General features: G+C 42.7%; 1 protein-coding gene and 11 non-coding genes across 12 annotated transcripts in view; 7 read left to right on the top strand and 5 right to left on the bottom strand.

Moving 5' to 3' along the window:
• Positions 1-178: 178 nt before the first annotated feature.
• trnaa-ugc lies at positions 179-250 on the bottom strand. Its single transcript has one exon. It is a non-coding gene; the product is annotated as a tRNA-Ala (tRNA).
• A 123-nt stretch (positions 251-373) lies between these two features.
• trnac-gca lies at positions 374-445 on the top strand. The gene has a single exon. It is a non-coding gene; the product is annotated as a tRNA-Cys (tRNA).
• Positions 446-637: 192 nt separating this feature from the next.
• Positions 638-748, top strand: trnal-caa. Its single transcript has 2 exons — positions 638-675; positions 703-748. It is a non-coding gene; the product is annotated as a tRNA-Leu (tRNA).
• Positions 749-1,019: 271 nt separating this feature from the next.
• On the bottom strand, positions 1,020-1,091 carry trnaa-ugc. The gene has a single exon. It is a non-coding gene; the product is annotated as a tRNA-Ala (tRNA).
• Positions 1,092-1,214: 123 nt separating this feature from the next.
• Positions 1,215-1,286, top strand: trnac-gca. Its single transcript has one exon. It is a non-coding gene; the product is annotated as a tRNA-Cys (tRNA).
• A 192-nt stretch (positions 1,287-1,478) lies between these two features.
• trnal-caa lies at positions 1,479-1,589 on the top strand. Its single transcript has 2 exons — positions 1,479-1,516; positions 1,544-1,589. It is a non-coding gene; the product is annotated as a tRNA-Leu (tRNA).
• A 271-nt stretch (positions 1,590-1,860) lies between these two features.
• On the bottom strand, positions 1,861-1,932 carry trnaa-cgc. The gene has a single exon. It is a non-coding gene; the product is annotated as a tRNA-Ala (tRNA).
• Positions 1,933-2,055: 123 nt separating this feature from the next.
• Positions 2,056-2,127, top strand: trnac-gca. Its single transcript has one exon. It is a non-coding gene; the product is annotated as a tRNA-Cys (tRNA).
• A 191-nt stretch (positions 2,128-2,318) lies between these two features.
• Positions 2,319-2,429, top strand: trnal-caa. Its single transcript has 2 exons — positions 2,319-2,356; positions 2,384-2,429. It is a non-coding gene; the product is annotated as a tRNA-Leu (tRNA).
• A 271-nt stretch (positions 2,430-2,700) lies between these two features.
• On the bottom strand, positions 2,701-2,772 carry trnaa-ugc. The gene has a single exon. It is a non-coding gene; the product is annotated as a tRNA-Ala (tRNA).
• Positions 2,773-2,888: 116 nt separating this feature from the next.
• Positions 2,889-2,960, top strand: trnac-gca. Its single transcript has one exon. It is a non-coding gene; the product is annotated as a tRNA-Cys (tRNA).
• Positions 2,961-6,636: 3,676 nt separating this feature from the next.
• adgrv1 (adhesion G protein-coupled receptor V1) overlaps positions 6,637-25,000 on the bottom strand; it is a 130,363-nt gene continuing 111,999 nt past the window's right edge. Inside the window, exons 80-88 of the mRNA XM_031585443.1 lie at positions 24,137-24,297; positions 23,761-23,861; positions 21,773-21,889; positions 20,599-20,777; positions 17,118-17,275; positions 16,500-16,621; positions 14,370-14,555; positions 10,894-11,065; positions 6,637-6,752 (exon numbers count right to left, since the gene is read on the bottom strand). Coding sequence (XP_031441303.1) covers positions 6,637-6,752; positions 10,894-11,065; positions 14,370-14,555; positions 16,500-16,621; positions 17,118-17,275; positions 20,599-20,777; positions 21,773-21,889; positions 23,761-23,861; positions 24,137-24,297 — 1,312 coding nt within the window. The remainder of the gene's footprint in view (positions 6,753-10,893; positions 11,066-14,369; positions 14,556-16,499; positions 16,622-17,117; positions 17,276-20,598; positions 20,778-21,772; positions 21,890-23,760; positions 23,862-24,136; positions 24,298-25,000) is intronic.

Here is a 25,000-nt window from a genome sequence, read left to right on the forward strand (position 1 = left end):
GGTACCTTCCTGCATTAAGGTTGACAAGGCCTCCAAAGAAGAGCTGCCGTGTTGATTAAAATGTATGAAAAATCAAGTAAGCTCTCTGCCCTGTTCACTCGACTGACCACTGTCACCTGCTGCTGAGCTGAGGATAGTTCCCTTGGAGTTTACAAAAGACCCCGTCTTCAAGCGCTTTTGGAGATGCCGGGGAACGATCCCGGGACCTCATACATGCAAAGCATGCGCTCTACCACTGAGCTACATCCCCAAGCTGCAAAGCCAATGGGGGTTGTCCAGAGAGAAAGGGCTTATTGCAAAAAGCTCTGCAGCGTTTGCGTTCCAGTTTCAGACAAAAAAAACATGTCCCTTGGGGCACATCGCTGTGCCTAAAGGGGGTATAGCTCAGTGGTAGAGCATTTGACTGCAGATCAAGAGGTCCTAGGTTCAAATCCTGGTGCCCCCTCAGAATCTATCGCAAACTGGGTGTGTCATCGCACGCACAAAGAGTATGATAAATGCCACCTGCTCTGCTTTTCGAGGGAAGCCATCAGGTTCGGTTTCTCCATCGTTTGCCACAACTGTTCAACCAGAACTCAAATAAACCCAAGAGCTTTCGACCAACAAGGTTGGAGCTGTTTTTTTCCCTACTGTTCAAGTCAGGATGGCCGAGCGGTCTAAGGCGCCAGACTCAAGGTGGTGTACCTTCCTCAGTTGAGGGATTTCTGGTCTCCGAATGGAGGCGTGGGTTCGAATCCCACTTCTGACATGGCCTTTTGACTTCAAGCTGCAATATCCAAACCCATTCCGAGGAAGTAAATGTGACAAAAGACTCCAAAATGGATGCTACTGAGTCTGGCTAGGTACCTTCCTGCATTAAGGTTGACAAGGCCTCCAAAGAAGAGCTGCCGTGTTGATTAAAATGTATGAAAAATCAAGTAAGCTCTCTGCCCTGTTCACTCGACTGACCACTGTCACCTGCTGCTGAGCTGAGGATAGTTCCCTTGGAGTTTACAAAAGACCCCGTCTTCAAGCGCTTTTGGAGATGCCGGGGAACGATCCCGGGACCTCATACATGCAAAGCATGCGCTCTACCACTGAGCTACATCCCCAAGCTGCAAAGCCAATGGGGGTTGTCCAGAGAGAAAGGGTTTATTGCAAAAAGCTCTGCAGCGTTTGCGTTCCAGTTTCAGACAACAAAAACATGTCCCTTGGGGCACATCGCTGTGCCTAAAGGGGGTATAGCTCAGTGGTAGAGCATTTGACTGCAGATCAAGAGGTCCTAGGTTCAAATCCTGGTGCCCCCTCAGAATCTATCGCAAACTGGGTGTGTCATCGCACGCACAAAGAGTATGATAAATGCCACCTGCTCTGCTTTTCGAGGGAAGCCATCAGGTTCGGTTTCTCCATCGTTTGCCACAACTGTTCAACCAGAACTCAAATAAACCCAAGAGCTTTCGACCAACAAGGTTGGAGCTGTTTTTTTCCCTACTGTTCAAGTCAGGATGGCCGAGCGGTCTAAGGCGCCAGACTCAAGGTGGTGTACCTTCCTCAGTTGAGGGATTTCTGGTCTCCGAATGGAGGCGTGGGTTCGAATCCCACTTCTGACATGGCCTTTTGACTTCAAGCTGCAATATCCAAACCCATTCCGAGGAAGTAAACGTGACAAAAGACTCCAAAATGGATGCTACTGAGTCTGGCTAGGTACCTTCCTGCATTAAGGTTGACAAGGCCTCCAAAGAAGAGCTGCCGTGTTGATTAAAATGTAAGAAAAATCAAGTAAGCTCTCTGCCCTTTTCACTCGACTGACCACTGTCACCTGCTGCTGAGCTGAGGATAGTTCCCTTGGAGTTTACAAAAGACCCCGTCTTCAAGCACTTTTGGAGATGCCGGGGAACGATCCCGGGACCTCATACATGCGAAGCATGCGCTCTACCACTGAGCTACATCCCCAAGCTGAAATGCCAATGGGGGTTGTCCAGAGAGAAAGGGCTTATTGCAAAAAGCTCTGCAGCGTTTGCGTTCCAGTTTCAGACAAAAAAAACATGTCCCTTGGGGCACATCCGTGTGCGGAAAGGGGGTATAGCTCAGTGGTAGAGCATTTGACTGCAGATCAAGAGGTCCTAGGTTCAAATCCTGGTGCCCCCTCAGAATCTATCGCAAACTGGGTGTGTCATCGCACGCACAAAGAGTGTGATAAATGCCACCTGCTCTGCTTTTCGAGGGAAGCCATCAGGTTCGGTTTCTCCATCGTTTGCCACAACTGTTCAACCAGAACTCAAATAAACCCAAGAGCTTTCGACCAACAAGGTTGGAGCTGTTTTTTCCCTACTGTTCAAGTCAGGATGGCCGAGCGGTCTAAGGCGCCAGACTCAAGGTGGTGTACCTTCCTCGGTTGAGGGATTTCTGGTCTCTGAATGGAGGTGTGGGTTTGAATCCCACTTCTGACATGGCCTTTTGACTTCAAGCTGCAATATCCAAACCCATTCCGAGGAAGTAAACGTGACAAAAGACTCCAAAATGGATGCTACGGAGTCTGCCTAGGTACCTTCCTGCATTAAGGTTGACAAGGCCTCCAAAGAAGAGCTGCCGGGTTGATTAAAATGTTTGAAAAATCAAGTAAGCTCTCTGCCCTGTTCACTCGACCGACCACTGTCACCCGCTGCTGAGCTGAGGATAGTTCCCTTGGAGTTTACAAAAGACCACTTCTTTAAGCGATTTTGGAGATGCCGGGGAACGATCCCGGGACTTCATACATGCAAAGCATGCGCTCTACCACTGAGCTACATCCCCAAGCTGGAAAGCCAATGGGGGTTGTCCAGAGAGGAAGGGCTTATTGCAAAAAGCTCTGCAGCGTTTGCGTTCCAGTTTCAGACAATAAAACATGTCCCTTGGGGCACATCTTTGGGGGGGGTATAGCTCAGTGGTAGAGCATTTGACTGCAGATCAAGAGGTCCCAGGTTCAAATCCTGGTGCCCCCTCAGAATCTATCGCAAACTGGGTGTGTCATCGCACGCACAAAGACTGTGATAAAGGCCACCTGCTCTGCTTTTCGAGGGAAGCCATCAGGTTCGGTTTCTCCATTGTTTGCCACAACTGTTCAACCAGAAATCAAATAAACCCAAGAGCTTTCGACCAACAAGGTTGGAGCTGTTTTTTTCCCTACTGTTCAAGTCAGGATAAAACATGTCCCTTGGGGCACATCTGCCTACACTGACATGTGAAAACAGATGATCACAGCTCTAGGTTTTTCCCCCTCTGCTGGTTTGGATTTGAGTGTGCGATGAGCTCTACCGAGCTCTGAGGGCGAAGGAAGCACATCTTTCCCCAACACATCCACCAGAAACCTAGAGAAAAAAGACGTTGGCCATGAACCCTCGACTGCTTCAGGCACACCAATGAGACGTACGTTGCACTGTCTGCTTCTCCCCTCCAGGTCAGTTAGCTTGGCTTTCAGCTTAGCATTATTTTCAGCCATAGAGGTTACCTTTGCTTCCAAGAACTGCAGATGGTTCAGCCCAGATTCCAAATCAGAGATTCGCTGTTCATGGTTGGTTACCGTGGATTGTATCCCATCTAGCTTTGTGTCAATGGTCGCCAGCTTGTTTTCAAATCGTACAGCGAGTGAGTCAGGTCTGGTTAGCAGGTCTGCTCTTAGCTCCACTAGCATGTTTGCTAACGTAGCATTGTCGATAGCAGTGTCAGTTGGGGCAGCTTGTTCAGACTTTTTCGACGGCTTGCTTGGTCTGGACGACATGTTGGGCAAAAAAAACTTGTTTGGGTGCCGTTTGGTGTCAAAACGGAAACTGTGTGGCAGGAGCCTGACGATACACGACTACTCTATTCTGCTCACCAACCGGAACCTCGCTTTCTTTGACCGGACATTTTCGCGCATTACTTTTGTTTTCACTGAATTTTTCTAACGTTATGCGCGGTGCCGTTGACTCACTCGACATTGGGCAACCTGAGGCCCCCTGGTGGCGAGGCCCAGGGCTGCAGCCCCTATAGCCCATTGTCTTAATCCGCCCCTGTGGACAGCCAAACTCTACCCACTCACTCTGTTCTTTTTCTTTCTCTCCTAATCCAGACTATCTTCGCTATGGAAACCCTCGGCCAATTGCACCCACCGCCACGCACTGCCGTACACTTACTCTACCTCATACCCTATGCTAGCATTTATATACAATATATAATATTGCCACCATCAACATGTTTCTCTGCTCCTACTCCCCTTACCCCTGTAACAGTAAACCTTTGAGCACAGTGTATACCCACTAAACTGGTCTTGTTTGTATCATGTATTTACCACCGGATGTCTGTATATATATTATGTACACCTACCAAATGCAGGATATGTACAACACCTGTTGTTTCCCATCCCCTTCTGCCACACAACCCTCCCCCATCCCCCCTTCCTATCTCCACCCGGCCGACCTCAAGCAGAGACAAGAGAGACAATTGTATTGTTATGGCGCTATATAAATAAAATTGAATTGAATTGAATATGTGGCAAATGCAAACCAAACAGAAGAAACTCAACCTCAAACCAAACTCAGTACCACAACTAAGGTAAGTTTCCAAGTGTTTTGTTATTTCATTAAAATATCCCATTCCATCCCATCCCATAAGTATTCAAACCCTTCCCAGTACTTTTTTAAAACACCTCTGGCATCAATGACAGCCTCAAGTCTTCCTGATAATGATCCTACAAGCTTGGCACACCCTTCTTCTGGAAATTTCTCCAGGCTCAACCACACCAGGCACAGCCATTTTCAGCTCTCTCCAGAGATGCTCTATTAGGTTCAGGTCTGGATTCTGTCTGGGCCACTCTAGGAGTTTTCCTGAAGCCACGCCTGTGTTTTCTTGGCAGTAAGCTTTGTTTAATGTTGTTGTTGTAAACCTTCACTCCAGCCCGAGAGCCTGAGCACTCTGGAAAAGGTTTTCACTCCGGATTGCTGAATTGTTTTCTGCATCCATCCTTCCCTCTATCTTGACTAGTCTCCCAGTCCCTGTTGCAGAAACATTTATTTACAGTGCTAAAAAAAAAGTTAAGCGGCAAAGTCCACAAAAATACAAAAAAACTAAGAAAAATCAACCCGAGGGTTGTTCAACACAAACAGCACAAGTCGAAATAGAATCGGAACCAGTCGGAATCGGTTGGTACCTGACCGATCGCTAATAGGGTGACAAGAAAATGGGTAAGTAACAGTGAATTGCATTGATTTGAGCATTACCAAGTGGTGCATGGATAAGTGTTTCCGTGTTGCGTGGGGTAAAAGAAGTGGGGATCAGTTTAAATGTGGCGGGTAGTGTCAGGCATGTTGATCGAAAGGAGGGGCTGCCTTTTCACAATCCCCCACAGACATTTTAACTTTTTCATTGTCATTCAATCACAGGTGACTAACATTTAAACGCCTCTTGTATAATCGTCCTCCGTAATTGGGGGATTAATGTTGAACACCTGATCACTGTGCAATTAGCCAAGTTAGATGCATCTGAGAGAAGGTGAAATACACCCTTCTCACCATGGCACCAAAATGGAGGTGGACTCATGTTGTCCTACAAGATCAGGAGAGACTTTTTTTAGAGTTTTTAGGAGGGTTTTTAGAGATAGTATCCCCCTCAATTAAGCCAGTGGCAGCCTGTTTAAAGGGTGCCTCATTGCTAGCAGAGAAGCATGAGAGCATTGAGCGGCCATATGCCACGTCCTTTGTTAATCGTTTATGTCTTTGTACTGAAGCTTTTATTTTGGCACTTGTGGGAAGTCACGTGGGTAATGGAGTAGGGAATTTATTAGTGAATGTAGGCACCTGAGCTCCGGTACGGTAGAATGGAGAGGGTCACCCCCGTTCCCACTCACTGTTGGGAGAGCACATTTTTGTTCACCGTTTGTAAACAAACTCAAGGAAACTGGAATGCAAAGTTTTAACCTGAGAAATAAAAGAAAGAAATCGTAAACTCTTGCAGACATTGGAATTGTTTGTAGCGCGTCGCCCAAGTGAACGATTTAGCTTAGCTTCTCGGTGGTTTATATTGCTTATCACCGCCAACAACTTACCTGCGAGAGTGTTTAGATGTGTGAACACTGTGGGCCTAGTTTTGGTAGTTAGTTAAAATGCTAGCTAGATATATGCCTTACTTATCGGCACCTTCTAAAAAGCATACACTATAATGCCATGTGTTTTGAATGTTAGGAGGGTTTTTAGAGATAGTATCCAAAGGGATAGCTGGTTAGCATAGGCAGGAATAAATATAGCTTTGTTGACCTGCTGATTGGTTACACAACCACATAGAAGGAGGGACATGTATTACTTTGCAAACACTAGTATTTAATTCAGGAAATGCAAATTCTGATGCAAAATGGTTTATTGAATCTAGTCATAGGAAATAGATACATATCAGTCTGAAGTAATTCAATAATTTATTTGAAGTTGCCGTACAAACCAAGTAAATTGTAATATTGAGGAACTCTGTGCAGCTACACAATACGTTGTGTGTAAATAATGCACTGAATTGCTCAGAAAACATTCTGTAAAGTATGCAAATGAAATGATAAAAACATTTAATAAAATAAACAAAGTATTGCTAATTTTCAGCTCATTAGAAATTGAAAATAAAAAACGTGTTATTTTCTCCTACTGAAGAAAAGCAGAGAGGTTAAAGGTGTGTGTCGGCTATTGGGATACGTCGCAGCTCCACAATCTGGGACTCAGCCATGGTGCCATCCTGGCTCCCCTGGAGGGACTCATTATCGCTGATGTTAAGGCCAGAACCTGTTGAGAAACGACCCCATCGGAAGGTGAGAGATGATTAGATGGACAGAGTGAGCTGAAAATTAAAAGAATTGATGAGCATAGGAGAAATTGGAGGACTTTGTCCCTCACACTATAACTTATTTAGTTTTCCCAAGATGTTCGTAGAAATGTAGCCAACGTTTTTAAGGGCTTCTTTCAATGCTGTTGATATGCTTTGATGAACTGGATTTTAAATACTGATTTAAATTCTAGCTACGTTTCATTCATGGCACTCAGTCTTGTTGCTCCACTGCATAAGCGTTAACAGGACTTTTTCCTTTAAGAAAATGAAAATCACTTTTAACCTTTTCATTAACCTCTTCACTAGATTCTACATGAATAAATTCCCTGATATGTTTTGTAGCTTGCTTTGATGCATATTTACAGTATTACATATGTACGCAGGCACATACAGTGTGTAAAATAAGTAAGTCGCCATTTTTCTCAGTAAATATATTTACAAAGATGCTATTGACATGAAATTTCCCCCAGATGTTGGTAACAACCCAAGTAATCCATACATACAAAGAAACCAAAACAAATACGTTCAGAAATTAAGTTGTGTAATAATGTGAAATGACAGGGAAAAATGGTGACGTGTTCAATAGTTATTTTACCCGCTGTATGTAAAGGCCAAGGCAATGAGAACACTGTAGTTTGAACTGTGCTGGACTGTTTTCAAATCAACAAAACATATTTAAAATATTTACATTGACAATCTAACGGTTTAAATATTTTCATAATCGGTGTCTATCAGACTGGAACCAAACAGTGCATTTGTCATCACGTTACGCATCAAAATTCCCCTTGGTATGATTGGCTCAGAAGGCATGAATTCAACAACACACCCACAAATTAATATGCAGAATTACCTGTCCCACCAAGGCTTTGCACAATTCTAGATGCTATGAAATTCTGTCATATTTGCATCATAAAATGAATCAGCAAACACAAAGCTCTATGCCCTATTAGAGGCCCATAGTCACATATCACAAGTTGCAAAATGTGAAAAAGTAGTCAAAACATAGCAAGTTTTAAAAAGACTGGTATTTGTGGGTGTATATATACATTAAGAATGTAATGTGTTTCATGTCTTATCTCTTATTCTATTATTTTATTCCTATTTGAGGTGAATCACCAGTTGTTTTGAAATGTGCCTCATAAAGAAAGGTGACTTGACAACTTGACTTGATTTTTTGTGGTTGTTGGAAATGACAGGTCTCGGTAGTCCGCTTGTGATTTGGTAAGCTTTCAAGAAAGTGCTTGACATAGTGCTTTTCCAGAGAACTTTTTCAACTGAACAACAAAACACAAAACGTCCTGAGCTGCAAGTAAAAAAAGCGGCAGCAGTGGCTTAAAAACCCTGCGGAGGACGGTCCTACTGTACAGGTTTATAATGTAAAACAGATGCTGATAGGAGGACGGTCCTACTGTACAGGTTTATAATGTAAAACAGATGCTGACAGGAGGACGGTCCTACTGTACAGGTTTATAATGTAAAACAGATGCTGACAGCTCCAAATCAGACACTGACCCCCATTTTGAAGATGAAATGCCAAGGCGTGGGCGTGGCGAAATATTATTCTCTGACAAGGAACATTAGAATGTGCTAGAAGAATCACAAACCATCATTGTCCAAGTGTATATTATAATATAATGAATTAATATTACATTCCCTTTATTGTAAGAGTGGCCAATTATGCCTCAACATTTATATATTAGCAAGGGACATGACATATATCCTGCCATTCTTTTAAAAAATAATAAAATGTTTTAGGTTAAACCCCTTGAAAGACTTGTGCATCTGGGAAAAGGGTGACCTAAAGGTAGACTAATTACATGCTCAGTAAGCAGTAAATGAATGATATAAATACACAATGATAACATTTCTTGTTATTTTGATAAGGCAGAAGCTACAGAACCCTTTTTACGAATCAGGTTATTTTATTCTTTATTCTCTCTAGCGCTTTACAGAGCCCAGAGCCTGAACCGCCTAGAGCAAGCGCCAAGGTGACGGTGGCAAAGAAAAACTCTGGAAGCAGGAAGAAACCTTGGGCTGATCCAAGGCACTCCAACCAGGGGGGCTCAGGGCTTCCTCCTACCCAGGTCCATGTGCACCTTCCTGTGTGCATGCCTCCTGCTGGGGCCCCAGGAGTCCTCCAGGGGACCTTCCCAGTCTGTCTGCCCAGCCCTGCCCGCCCATCTCCAGGGTGCCTCCTGGGCAGGAAAGGGCTCCTCCCAGTAGACCTCAAGGGGATCATCACAGGCAGTCTACCCAGCCAAGAATACCTGCTGGGCAGGCAAGGCTTCTCCTGGCCCCCCCTGGAGGTTTTTACAATCACTTTAGACTTCCCTTAACTTGGGCTTCTAAAGGATGGGGCATAGAGCCTGGACCTTGCCAAGAACTCTACTCATCCATTGGGGCTCATTTGCCCACAGGGTTCCTGGAGGAAGTCTCCCTTCTGGGACCCAGAGGTGGCAGAATCTCTCCAGAGACAAAGTCCCAATTTATGTATTTATAACAGGACTTCTCAGGCAGTCTACCCAACTTTGTGTGCTCCAGGCCCGACAGAGATCCTTGAGGAAGTCCCCCTCCGGGTCTGGAGCCTGTAAGGGGACATTGCCAGGAACTCTACCTGACTTTAGGTGCTCCTAGGCCCGTAATGATCCTGGAGGAAGTCCAGCATTTAGCATATAAAAAGTAGATACATTCATACATGCATCAGGATAAAACATTAGCACATACAGTATGTGGCATATATATATATATATATTGAAGGATACAACATTGATAGTGGATAAAAATGGAAAGAGCCAGGATTTAAAATATTTGTTTAAGAACAGCTTGGTGGGCATACAGTATGCCCATGAGGTTACCATTATAAGGATAGGCAAAACTATTATGGAAGTATAACAGTGACAAATGTCCTCAATGCAAAATGGCATGAACTGAAAAAAAAACATATTGCAATGACAACGCTTGAACTTCACTGCATTGAAATTTGACACAAATTGAAAAAAATCCCACAGCATTTATGATACTTGATTTTTTTTGGCACTGCAATTCATTGGGGTTGTATATTTCGATTGAAAACTAAATTCCAGCATTCAAAATACACAAATACACAATTATTCACTTTCCTACAATGCAGTTCCAAAATATTCAGTTGTTAAAATGCTGTCTTCATTATTCAGCAGGTAATATTCAACCCCTTATTTTTCAACCTCACAAATTCAGCCTGCCAAAATTCAGGTCTTAAAATTCAGGTCTATCACAAGAGTATCAAGAAGAGCAATGGACTGCGATAGACCTAGACTTTCAAATGTAGATATTAGATTGCTATGGGAAAGAAAAAAGATTGGTGTATTCCTACAGATTTCCTGTGAAAACACCACTGTTGTCCTATAATATAACATACGTCTATTTTAGCTCTGATGCTATTTGCGGTTGCATGATTTTAGCAAAGAACTCGATGGAATGCCGGTCTGATGGTCCGTAACAGACCTCAAGCACACACACAACACGCTACGATGGAGAGAGAGAAGGAGAGATTAGGAGATATGGTCCATAGTGTAGTTTGTCGTCTTTGTTGGCCTTGTCTTCAAGGGCTGCAATGTCTCTGCATTTTCAGTTGGTTCTAAGATCTAATCCTACTACTTCATTTCCGAAGACAGAAGGGAGTGCAGAAAGGTGAAGATAGTTTGAATGAATCTTTTTATAATACAATTTGAGATATATTTCTGCAGTTACTGTACCTGTACAAACTGTACAGAATTATTTATGACTGTTTGTATCTGTTTGAGCTAATGGAATTGTACACATGGGTCTGGGATAACAGGAAGCATATACCCTCTCATACACACACGAACAAACAACTCAAACTGGGAGTTTTGGTGTGAAACCTTTTTGTAGGTTATTTCATCCCGATCCACAAAACTACACATTGCATAGCCAGGGCAGCTAGTGGGAACATGTATGTTTGTCTGTCCTTCACATGATCAAACACCACGATACCTATAAAGGTATCTATAAAACATCCTCAGAAAGTGGCAAATTGCTGCATGCTGTACATTGATTAAAGCATTTACACTAAATGAAGTGTGTGGTTGTCAGTCTCACCAGTCTTCAAGGCAAATATAAGGTCATCAAAATCCTGTGACTCCTCATCAGCTGTGAGGGTGTTAAGTAACTCTTGATCTCCATGGTAAGGCTGGCTTGGTGGTCCTAAGGTGTACATGCCACTGAGCTGACTGCTGCGCCTCAGGGATGCCTGTTCCCAGTCAGCAGATACCTGGGAGTACAGAGACAGAGCAGTTTTATATATACACACAACATGTACTACATTATGGGAACATCAATTTCATCACTGTGAACATAGGCCCCTTAATTCCAAAGGTCATGACGCACGCACACACACACACACACACACACACACACACAGACACACGCACACACACACGCACGCACACGCACACACACACACACACTCCCACACAAGTCACTAACTCAGCAGCCAAGGGAGGGGAAGATAAACAATGCTGTTTGTTTTTTATGCTCTCATAGATGCCTATTTTGTTTATATGGGACATGTAACACAGCAGATTCGAGGGTGTGTCACTGGATTGAACAGAAACGCACCATCCGCACTGCGAAGCACAGTAATAGCAGATTCATGCAGTGGGGATGCTTCTCTGTGTCCTGGAGGGCTTCTTGAGGTAGAAAGTAAAACGAATGAAGCAAAATAAAGGGAAATCCTGGAGGAAAACCTGCAGTCTGCAAGAGAACTGTGACTTGGGAGATTTGTTTTCTAGCAAGACAAGACTGGCTAGACTGGACTGGCCAAAAGCAACCTGACAGCTTGAGGAGCTGCTTGTATTGTATTGAAAGCTGACGAAAAGTCTACAAAGAAAGCTCTTGCATAGGTGTTGGGTTTGTCTAAATGTTTAGCAACAGCCTCTTCTGTACCACAGCCCTGAAGTATAGCGATGGAGAAACTGTATTTACACACTGTGCCTACGATTGAGAAGTCTACAGCTGAAAACTCTCTGATGTTAGAGCATGCCACTTGTTTCTTGCATCCTCTGAGAAAAATGTCAAACTCTGTGCCCTTCTTATTTATCTCTGCCTATGTTAAATTTGAGACCTCAGAAACTCCGATTATAAACCCTGTTCTTGGTGTGACACTGCATTTATGCTACCTGCTATGCAATCTCTCCCAATTTGTTTTCACTGTTGAATGTTTGCTGAGGTTTTTGCAACAACCTACATTTTTGCTACAAATGAATATGTTGTCCATGTCAGCGCCTTTTATGTTGGACTACATGGATCATAAATATACAGTATATAACCTCTTCAGCTTGTAAGGCTGTCTGTTCCCGGCAACCTTCCACTTGGGCAAACAATGAGAAACACATCTGGTGTTTACTTAAGAGTCACTTTTATATTATAATGTACCTCTGTCTCTTGATGTTTGTTTGAAGGGAGTGACATTGTTTTCTTTCTCTCACTGTCTTTGCAATCTGTCCCCTGTTTCCCCCTCTCTCTCTCATGCCCCTCCCTTCATCCCTTCTCCAGGTCTCATGGGGGTCACACCTAATCCACATTTTAAGGGTGACATGTATTTGGCAAATAGAAGATGACCAGCACATTGGTGTTTGATACTATTGTAATGGTTTCAGTGTAAGGAGTACAAAGGGTCTCAGTTGTAGAAGAATAGGGTAGATCTTTATAAGGTTTCCAAACATCTGGGAAAACGCTGGTCTCTACTCCACAGACACACCCACCTGGGGTCACACTCCAGGATCCCACCTCCTGCCACTTTGCTAAGTGCCCCCAATAGTTCAAAGGTTCCTCAGATGTGTAAAAAGCAGCGTGGCCATAACCATGAGGGAAATTGAAATGGTATTACATGACACAATGCAAATTTTTCAATGGTCCGCCTAGTGAATAACTTTGTCTCTCTCTTTGTTCTGTGTATTCAGGTCTGCCAGCACCATCCAGAATCCAGAAATCTGTCTGGGTCAATGAGTCCTGCTGACCCTTTAACTTAAGGTGTGGGCGATGGGTGTGGAAGTATTCAAAGTGGCCATTCACACCGCACATCCCAATACTTCAGTTAGTTACATGGCCTCCTGGATTAGTGCCGGAACCAAATTGTGACACCAAAATGTGTTGTAGAGAGGGATCCACCCATTTGCCCACTCAAAATAATACACACATACAGCTCACACACATACTATTCAACATCACTTCCCTGACAGGAGATCAGTCTAAGCCAGAGTCATTTGTGTGGACAACCCGGAGGGAGGGAACATACAGTGTTGGCATACAATTGCACCTGGACTGCAGAGCAGTGTTTCAATTTGACCACTTGAGGCCTACCACAAGCCCATACAGTGTCCCAAAGTGTATCCCATCCCTCTGGGCGGTCTCATTAAGGGGAATGTAAATAAGACTGCTACACAATGTGAATCTGATCATGACAGGTTAGCTGTACCATCAGAAATGTGACACAATGCAGTGAGAAAGATGAAATGTATGCATGGCTACATTCCTGAATTGATTATTTACGTTCTGATTATAAAGGCAAACTTGCGGTCCAAGTCCTACCTGCAAGATTTACGCGAAATATGTTTGCTGATATGACTGGTCTCTTTGACTCAGCTAATTGCATTGCCAACATTTACAGGATAACTAGATAATCTCAATATTCAGCATGGTTGGCAAACGAGGAGGCCACTGGTTTTCAACACCTCAATAACAGTAATGTGGTCAAATCTGAGGAGCGGACACTTCTAACCGTTAGTCATTTAACTTTCAATTAGACCTGTACCATCAAATGTGATTTAGTCTGTAGGTAATATGCACAAGACCACTGGCAGACAGGACATCCTGGATCTTCATCTGCGCAAGAATCTTGGACTTGGACTTGGTTTGTGTCGGACAAGCTATTAACTATTCAGAGTTACTGTCTACTTTGATGTCCACACACTGAATGGACAGGTTGTATTTGGTTCTTTGCATTTTCCCACTTCAAGAACAGGTTTATCCAAATTCCACCACTACACACTCATTGGCGCTATGGTGAAGAATCATGTAATAAAATGGAACCACATTACATTACTGAGTAAATTACCTTAAAAACACTTCTGCTACTTTTGCACGTATGTGTCATGAAACTCCAGTTATATCATAAGTTCTTGAAACCTTAAAAACGTTTTAGCATTTAGTTTCCATGCCAATATCATCCTACTCTTCAGTGGTATCAAAGGTAATGCTCTTGGCAGGCTTCCGCCATACCTTTAGGATTCTCTTCAATAAAATGTAAATAATGAAATAGGAACAATGAATAATGTAATAAATTAATCCAATAGTCATGGAATAATTCTACAAGGTTCAGTGTTTGGACCGCTGCTCTTCCCTTTGTACATGCTACCCTGAAGCACTGTTAGGGATAATGGCATTCATTTCCATTGCTATGCAATATGATACAATACTATGATACTATACAATGATGCAATATAACAGGCTCAACTAGAAGCTAGAAGAAGAAGACAGTGTGGAAGAACTGAAGTGTATTACAACAATGATCATACCTCTTCCATGGCACTTATGAGGTTCTGGGTGGATTTACTGATCTCACTGGCCACTGTAACTGCACCTGTGCCTGGGTATGTGGAGTGGGTCCTGTTGTGCCCGTTCATTTCCACAGTATAGCTGGCTTTCGTAGGCCAACACAACTGGTTATGCAGGATGAAATAAACAGCAAACACATATAGACCCTGCCAAAGGAAATACACAAAATAAAACACTGAGAGATTAACTAGATTCATCTTATTGATTTATAAGCAGAATGTAAATCATTCATCATCATTATCTGCCTGCCACCCCCTCATTCTGTTCCTATACCGGACTAGCCTCAAGCAGATGGGCGCCCCCTTTGAGGTGGGTTCTGCTCAAGGTTTCTTGCTGTTAAAATGAGTTTTTCCTTGCCCCAGTCACCTTAGAGTTGGCAGGGGTATCAAACTCAAATTATCCGGGGGCCGATGAGCGTCCAGTCTGGTCAGTGGGGGGCCAGATTTTTTTTATCTGTTAATACTGTAGATACCACTTTTGAGTATGGCAAATCTACCATGTGTGATCAGTGGTACAATGGTTAGTGATGTTGAATGACAAGTAGCTGACCTGGGTTTCAATTCCTGAGCAATGCAAGATGCTCTTTGGATAAAGATGTTTGTTATAGTTGCATTTTTGGATCACTTTGTGTCATTGATAGCCCATGACTTACATATACAGCAGTAATAGTGAGATAATGTCTTCATCGACAACTACTATCTATATTTGTCCTTCATACATGCACATTTCAAAGCAAATGCTGTACTGCACCACTTTTGTATAGTTGGTAACAAGGCTGCAAACAAACAATACAAAGCAGAAAACTGAATAAAGTTTCAGCAAAAATTGTTTTATTTTATGAAATAAATGTATTTATAATAAATATATTTCAAGTGTATAATTTAATTTGTCTGTCAAAATATAGCATATTTCCATCTATAGTGATTTAAAATGAATAGTTTACTGATATGCTGATCAATGATGGTGCACCATCTTATTCCTCAGAGCGATTTCCATGACAGACCAGCATGGTCCATTGCGTCATACAGTTGCTCAAATACATCCTTAGCTGTGGTACGGCCTTGCATTGTTTTTACACAAAGTAATTCCTCTGTCACTTCAAACTGGTTGTTAACAGCGCAGACAAAAATCGCGAACTGAGCATTATCATTTATGTCAGTGCTCTTGTCCAGAGCCACAGAATACGCACAGAAACTTTTGCCTTTGACACACAGCTAGATTTATTTTCCGATAGTGACCGCCGGACTATACATTATCCCGCTTATTATTCGGTTATATGTCAAAAAAATAGAAGACATTCCCCCAAAATACCTCTTTTTAATGATTTTGTTGCCATTTCGTAACTTCCTCTAAGAAAAAATAGCTCTTCACGCAAATAGAACTTTAAAGTTTCAGGTGTTGCGTAGCAACCCATTACTTTCTGACTTCAATGAAGTTTCCGTTATGTTAAATGACTGGACTACTTGATACTTGAATGATATGAAAGGTGTTAATTAGAAGCGCAAAACTCGTTGTTAATGGCAGCAGTAAACGTTTGGGCGGCCAGTTCAAAGCAATGGAACTTTTTACAACATTCTGAGGAGTCAGCGGACTGGATGCTATCACTTGGCGGGCCGGATCTGGCCCCCGGGTCGGGAGTTTGAGACCCCTGAGACCCCTGCTAGAGACAAATAAAAAAATATATCTCTATGTATCTCTTAGCCGCTAAGGGATACATAGAGAGTTCTATTTCAAATTTGATTTTTTGTATTTGTCTCTAGCAACACTGCTTTTGATACATTTCTCGTGTTTTTTTATTTTGTTTATATTAGCAGACAGACATATCAAAATCTGGTGCTTACAAAGTATAGTTTTCATCATAGACCACCGCCCAAGGACTTGGTCCTCGTACAGCTAGAGGGCAGATGAGATTTATGTAAACTTGCTAATGTAGAAATTGTTGCTAAGGAGGGTGGCAGTTAAGGAATATTTTTGGCACAAGTAATTTCTTGCTTCTTACTTAGAAAATGTTACATCATAAAACCTTAATTACATTATGGATGTTAAGATAAAGTACTTAACATGACTTATGATGACTGAGGTGTTCTTACCAGCAAGATGTTGAAGATAATGTAAAGAATCAGCATCCAGAGATGTCTGTAAGCCATATGCAGTCCTGCCCATAGCCACACGACAGAAACCAGAGCAAACAGATAGAGCACCATGGGAATCTCTGGAACACACAGACACCAAACACAGAGAAAATAATATGACACACAGAGAACCCAACACAGAGAAAATGATATTACACACAGAGAACCCAACACAGAGAAAATAATATAACACACAGAGACACCAAACACAGAGAAAATAATATAACACACAGACCTAACAAATGTATATTCCTTTGTGATGATGTATTTTCTTCAAAAACCAAACAAATACCAATGAATCCCCTGGAGTTAATGGTTATACGTTGAAAAACCATATACTAAAGCACAGTGACACACTTTTTTGGTCACTTGAGGTGATTCTCTAAGGTCTTGGGTATAAAGGGCTCTTAGTCAAATGGCCATCTGGTGTTGTACGACTGGGCAAATTGCATGATTGTGACAAATTGAAGTATGGTTAGTGTCTATCATTCTAGCTGTCTATCAGTTTATCTCACAAATATATATTAACCCATACCAACTCTCTCTCTCACGCACACACTCCATGCAGATACCAACCTGAGCTGTTGGTACGGCCCCTGTAAATGTCATCATATGCCTTCCATTGCTGTGTAACCTGATAGGCATGGGCAAAGACCACCAGCACTCCCACCAGACAGATGAGAGGTACCAAAGCAGCCGAGCACAGTGCAGCATATACATTAGGGATGAAACACCTGAGGACCGAGCACAGTGCAGCATATACATTAGGGATGAAACACCTGAGGACACAGTGCAGCATATACATTAGGGATGAAACACCTGAGGACACAGTGCAGCATATACATTAGGGATGAAACACCTGAGGACACAGTGCAGCATATACATTAGGGATGAAACACCTGAGGACACAGTGCAGCATATACATTAGGGATGAAACACCTGAGGATGAAAGGTGTTAAGATGTTCAGAACTCCAGAACAAAGCCCTGAATGATGGGATTACTTTCAGAGCCCAATTAAAAATGGTTACCTATTACCATATATGCATTGCGTTAGTATCCAACAGCATGAGTGGCCAACATCTACTCTCACGAATAGAAATGAAAAATGGTCCAGGACAACTTTGAAAAAAGAGGGCTTTGCAAACAGTTATAGTTTGTCTGTAACAAACTTCCACGGACTAATCGTGGAAAGTCGAACACTTTCATGATATTTCATGAACATGATAATGGACTTGAACAGTGTCACCCACAGCACAAGCAGCATTTGCCTTTAAGTCGCTCAGACTTCTGTTAAGTGGTCAATGTCTTGAGATTAGATGAGGTCAGTCCGTTTTTGTTTGTGTGGAACAGCACAGCTGCTCTCATGTGCTCCTCGGATGTTTCAACTTCCTGAGTCGTTCTTCCGACTTCTGTGTGTTTCAAGTCGGAATGTGGAGACAACATGGACACTACAAAGAATATGTGTCGTATTTTATTGCTCAGAGCGTTTAAACAACACGTTGATAGCTGTTTCCAGTATTAGCTTTGTCATCCAAGTATCCTAAAAGAGTTTGACCCTTTATATTACAAAGGGATTTTGTCCCAGAGTTGTTGCTGAACCACAAATTCCCTGAAACCACTAAAATATTGCTTCGCCTGATCTTGTTATCAGGGTTACTGCTAATAAATAACTTTTCTAACTTATCTAGGTCACTCTATGTGGACAGCAACTACCGGTTACAACAGAGTATTTGCCCACCATTACTGTTCAGTGTCATGTTGGAGTACCTGCCTCCTGTGCCTCGTTCTCTGTGTGTGTTCTCTGTGTGTTCTCTGTGTGTTCTCTGTGTGTTCTCTGTGTGTTCTCTGTGTGTTCTCTGTGCGTTCTCTGTGCGTTCTCTGTGTGTTCTCTGTGTGTTCTCTTTGTGTTCTCTGTGTGTTCTCTGTGTGTGTGTGCGTTCTCTGTGCGCTCTCTGTGTGTTCTCTGTGTGTTCTCTGTGTGTGTGTGTGTGTTCTCTGTGCGTTCTCTTTGTGTTCTCTGTGTGTTCTCTGTGTGTTCTCTGTGTGTTCTCTTTGTGTTCTCTGTGTGTTCTCTTTGTGTTCTCTGTGTGTTCTCTGTGTGTTCTCTGGCCAATAAGTGGCACTCCTGGGGTTGTGTGGTGTATGGGGCCTGAGATCAGATCTATATTTGGATGTTTAGGGGTAGGTTAGATGCAATGCGCACTCCTGGTTTGAATCCTACCTCACTGGGCGCTCGTTCAACGTGTCATGGCAAGGTCAGCTGTCTGTACCTCACCGCCTCACCACTGGGGTGCCCCAAGGCTCGGTGATGGGACCACTTCTCTTTGCCATTTACACCACCTCGTTGGGCCCTATCATCCGCTCGCATGGTTTTTCCTACCACTGTTATGCCGATGATACTCAACTGTTTCTGTCTTTCCCTCCTGAGGACACCACGGTCTCGGCGCGGATTTCGGACTGTCTCGCTGATATATCCACATGGATGAAAAATCACCACCTTCAGCTGAACCTGGCCAAAACGGAACTGATGGTCTTCCCAGCCAAACAGGTCATCCACCACAACATCAAGATCAATACTGACTCTTTATCTCTTGCTCCATCCAAAACAGCAAGAAACCTCGGGGTCATTATTGATGACCAACTGACCTTCACGGCCCACATCGCCTCTGTCTCCAGGTCGTGCCGCTTTGCGCTATACAACATCCACAAAATCAGGCCGTACCTAACCCAGTATGCCACCCAGCTGCTGGTGCAAACCTTGGTGAGTTCCCGCCTTGACTACTGCAACGCCCTCCTAACGGGCCTGCCGGCTTGCGTGGTGAAACCACTACAGATGATCCAGAACGCGGCGGCGCGTCTGGTGTTCAACCAACCGAAAAGGGCACACGTCACCCCGCTACTCATCGAGCTCCACTGGCTGCCAGTAGCTGCTCGCATTAAGTTCAAGTCACTTATGCTTGCCTACAGAGTGCTTACTGGTTCTGCTCCCACCTACCTAAATGCTCTTGTAAGGGCAAATGTTACACCCAGGACGCTGCGCTCGTCTAGTGAGCGTCGTTTGGCACTGCCGTCCGTGCAAGCACGGCAATCCAGACTATTTTCATTTGTAGTTCCACGTTGGTGGAACGAACTGCCTAGTACTACCAGAGCAGGGGCGTCCCTCTCTACCTTCAAGAAGCTTTTGAAGACCCAACTCTTCAGAGAGCACCTCCCCTCCTAACTGGCACCTGACTAGCGCTTAACTTGCACTTCAGCAGTTACATTCCTGCACTTCTTTTTCCTCTTTTCTAGGTTGTTGTTTTTCTAATTCTCATGTAAAGTAGTATTTATTGTTACACCATGCTTTTTTATTGCTCTTAGCTTGACTGTTCTCTCCCTTGTACGTCGCTTTGGACAAAAGCGTCTGCTAAATGACTAAATGTAAATGTAAATGTAATGTAAATGTATAGACCAATTCAGATTTGAGGTAAATTGAGGGCAACATGTTAAAACAAAACAGTATTATTAATAGTTAATTCTGCCCATCTGGCTCTTAAGCAATCCAGAAGATGTAAAAATCATCACATTGATGCTGGTACCATCTTTATCTCAAATTCACTTAGAAGTTGGTGATTTGTCCCTAACCAGGCAACAAAGCCTATTCAGCCATACATTCAGTCACATTGATTATTAGTTCTGATTAAGAAATGAGTTCAGATCAGATCCATTATGACCTGCGTTAAAAGGTAACCAATAGATCAACTACAAGTTACTACTGTAATGATACTTTCTGTAGCAGCAGGATAAGTTAATACAAGATAGCTGCTCTGCTGCTTGGTCCTTTACAGCACAGGCAAACTTGTTTTGATTGAGAGTCTCACATTGTACCTAAAAGTAGCATCTGCATACATTTCAGTTCGCCACTACTCTCTGCAACCCCAACATGTAAATACTGAGCATGCTGTGTGTGCTTAAATATGCCCTTATGGCCTCACGACCATGCCAACTCAATGTGTTCATATAGTGGGCTGTGTTTGTTTGACAAAGTCTGTCAGTGAGGAGTAGCAAATGACTCACAGATCTCCATGAACGAGGCCGTAGACATCATGGATACTCCAGCCATATCCTGCCAGAAGCACAATGACCAGTACGATGATGACCAATGCAGGAAGTCCCCAGCTCAAGAGGAAGAACAGAAGATAACGTCTCTCTGTGTGCTCATCATTCATCACCAGAGTCTGCCAGAAATTAATTGCCTGCAGAGGATTGCACACAGTACTACTGATTAACTGCATATTGATGACAAACAGCTATTGATGAAAATGTCATACAATCAGTAAGATAATTACAAAATAATAAACATTTGGTTTAAAGGGATCGACAGGATCTGACTTAGTCATATGACTTGCACAAATTATAAAAGAAATATTGAAAGATGCAGTGTGTGATTCTGGTGAAAGGTTGTTGGTATGTGAGCAGCCAATCAAATCACACCCCTCCCTCTTGTGCTCCTGAAGCAATGTATTGACTGGCTGTAATTTATGAGTTTAGAGCAGCAGGCACACATACTTTTTCCCTGTGTCATTTCACATTATTATACATAACTTAATTTCTGAACGTATTTTACTTGGGTTGTTACCAACATCTGGTGAAAATTTCATGTCAATAGCACCTTTGGAAATATTTTTACTGAGAAGAGAAAAATGGTGACGTGTTCAATACTTATTTTACCCACTGTATGTATTCTATAAAGGGTATGGTGGGGGAAAGAAGAATGATCACCTGTATAAGCATCCTCAGTATGATGTATGTATTCTATAAAGGGTATGGTGGGGGAAAGAAGAATGATCACCTGTATAAGCATCCTCAGTATGATGTATGTATTCTATAAAGGGTATGGTGGGGGAAAGAAGAATGATCACCTGTATAAGCATCCTCAGTATGATGTATGTATTCTATAAAGGGTATGGTGGGGGAAAGAAGAATGATCACCTGTATAAGCATCCTCAGTATGATGTATGTATTCTATAAAGGGTATGGTGGGGGAAAGGAGAATGATCACCTGTATAAGCATCCTCAGTATGATGTATGTATTCTATAAAGGGTATGGTGGGGGAAAGAAGAATGATCACCTGTATAAGCATCCTCAGTATGATGTATGTATTCTATAAAGGGTATGGTGGGGGAAAGAAGAATGATCACCTGTATAAGCATCCAGCTGAACTGGCTGAGATGAAAGGAGAATGATCACCTGTATAAGCATCCAGCTGAACTGGCTGAGATGAAAGTAGTGAGAGAAGAGGCCTAGGGCAGCACAGCTATCCTCAGAGAACATCTTCCCTCGGAACACTGACACAAGGAAACAAATCTGTACAGTTTGGAGAATGGAGACAAATGTAGGGAGCAAAACAGAAAGTGTTGATAAACTACAAAGCCATATACCTTAGGTAAACAGGAAGAAATCATGACATACTACATTTCTCAAACATTACAATATTCTTTAAATCGCATTCATTCTGATGTGTATTTATTGAGTTAATTAGCCATCTCTATCCAAGTACGTACAGAAACTCCAACATACAGTTTGACATCGTTTTCAGACTACCCTTGTACTGTTGCGGTTTGGAGGGGCATCGTCAAGCACCAACAGAATGAATAGAGATTCTAGTGCCATCACTGTGGCAACAGTACAAAATGAAGACCATATTTGATTCTAAAACCCTTATTTAGCTCATTGCCTTCTTATTTTCTCAGGAACCAAGCTTATTTTCACAATCCAATGTTGTGATGATGTGCCTGTCTAGACCGAATAAATAGATGTATACCTATATAGATAGATATAGATAGATAGATATAGATATAGATAGATAGATAGATATAGATAGATAGATAGATAGATATAGATAGATAGATAGATAGATATAGATAGATAGATAGATAGATAGATAGACAGACTTAAAGGGGGATTGTTCTGTTGCGGTATATATTATATATATTATGGCATGCCGTTTAGGAAATTATTATATCCATACAATGACTGAAAACTGATGACAGTCTGAATATATTGAAAGAACGCTAAGAATATGGTATGACTGACTTGGCAAGAAATCTCGTTGCTACTATTCTAAATAATATAGGTAACCGTATTCAATACCGTAGTACAGACGAAGAAATGTATTCACTGTTTCACCGTGGAAGGCTGACCCTTACAGGCTAGGCAGTGACTGCTCATCAGGCAACAATTAATGGAGAATGAATCATGCCTTCCACCCCACAGGACCCCCCCCCCCCCTTACCCCTTCCACCTCACAGGACCCCCCCCCCCCCTTCCACCTCACAGGACCCCCCCCCCCCCTTACACCTCACAGGACCCCCCCCCCCCTTCCACCTCACAGGAGACCCCCTCCCCCCCTTCCACCTCACAGGACTTCCCCTCCCCCCCTTCCACCTCACAGGACCCCCCCCCCCCCCTTCCACCTCACAGGACCCCCCCCCCTTACACCTCACAGGACCCCCCCCCTTCTACACCTCACAGGAGCCCCCCCCCCCTTCCACCCCACAGGAGCCCCCCACAATAATCCCCACTTACAATCTTCACCTGTTAACTCGAAAAGGCCTCCTAACGGTTTTAATGCAACTAATTTGAAACTCATTGCTATTGATGTCTCTTCAGAACAGTACAGTTGGTAGAGAACTCTATCTGCATCACAGTCTTAAAATGTTTGAGGTAACTACCAGCTTTGCGCATCGTACTGCAAAGATTTTTCCCTAATATTCCTATCAGAATTTATATAAAATCATCTAGATTGGTGAGGTGCCATAGGTTATCAGTAGGATAGGCCTTAGTTTCAGCAGACTGCAGCAGACAGTAGACTGCAACAGGTTCTCTCTTGCAACTCAAGAAACTCAAAGAGGTGAAGCAGTTCCTCTTTCGTGAATGTAATCAGATTTGGTTTAAGAAACACACAGAGAATAAACAAACACTGTGTGCCAGAGAGTGTTGTAACTACATGGTACATTTGTAAAGTTGTAATAATATATAAATATATATATATAATATAATATAGGCTCAATCAGCTTGCATAGGTTGTCCAGCTCTCTTTAACTCTTTGTTAAAATAAGCAAATCTTTCCCTTTACTGCTCTACCTATATAACCTACCAGAATTCTTGTATTGGGGTAGATTAGATTAGATCACAAAGATGAAGACCAAGAACTGCTGGGACCAAGTGTATCCTACCTGTGTGCCAAGGCAGGCAACCATCATGTGAGTGAGGAGCTTAACAGCAAACATGGGGAACCTGGAGCACAGTGCATGTGATAGGATGGCCAAAGAAAACCCTATCAAGGAGACACAAATTTGTATTACATACAGCAATGGTTTCCATATCTTCAGTGGGGCACTACAGAAAATACTCCAGAAGCAGAGTTGCGGTTTCCCCCATTAAAAATGCTCTTTTGACGGTTTATACACTGGGTTGTCTTGGTCAGGGAAATCCTGAAAAAGTCTTAACATTTGAAATCCTAAATCCCATTTACCGGGCCTGGAGTCATGAAATCTGATTTTGCCACATGTAGATGTGATGAAATGAAATATAAACAGCAGAGTGGCTCACCAGAGATGCATATGAACCCACTGGCATAGAATGCTGCGTTGTAGGAGTCGAGGGCAGCTTGATCAGCATATATAGCGTAGACAGAGAGGTGGGAACAGGCACACTCTACAAAATTCTCACGGTCATCCACAACACGGCAGAACTTCCCATCTGAAAGCCAGCTGGTAGAGAGACAATACTTGTTACATGCAAGGTCACAGAAGACGACATTTTAGAAATGATAAGAAAGATCAACATTTAACATTTCTAGGGTTAGCCTAACCCTAACCTCAATAGAGTGTGGAAATGTTTAGTGTTAGCATTTAAACACTTCCTGGTTCCAAAGAAAAAATCCCTATCGAAAAAAGAACTGGGTTTTCGCTAAATCTGTGAAAAAAAGGGTTTGAGCGAAACAATGCCAGTAGAAAACCTTGGTGAGATAAAATGTAGGTATCAGTCAGCCTTTTGTAAGTAACTGTTGTCTAATTTTGTAAATGTGAAGATTAAAGACTAACATGTTAAAGCAAAATAAGTCGGACTACATCGTGTTGCTTGCCTTAAGTAGCATGTGTTTGGAGCTAAAACAGAGACAGAGAAACAGAGTTTCTAGTCGGTAACTAGCTAACGTTAGATAGAAGAGTAATGAACATTAAGCATAAAATGAAGGCAATCTTTCACTAAGTATAGACATTGTACTGTACTGAAACTAATCCATCCTTAAAGTGTCCAGTTTAGCTAGGTATGGTAGTGTCTCATCAGGTGTTATATTGTTGATGAAAAGTCCCATTAAACTGCATGGCGATGTCTTCCAAGGGATTTTGCCTTCTTTTCCCCATATATCAGGCCACGCCCCTTACTTTCCCCATATATTATCGTGTGTTAGTG

Source organism: Clupea harengus, chromosome 18 (genome assembly GCF_900700415.2).
Source record: "Clupea harengus chromosome 18, Ch_v2.0.2, whole genome shotgun sequence".
NCBI lineage: Eukaryota > Metazoa > Chordata > Actinopteri > Clupeiformes > Clupeidae > Clupea > Clupea harengus.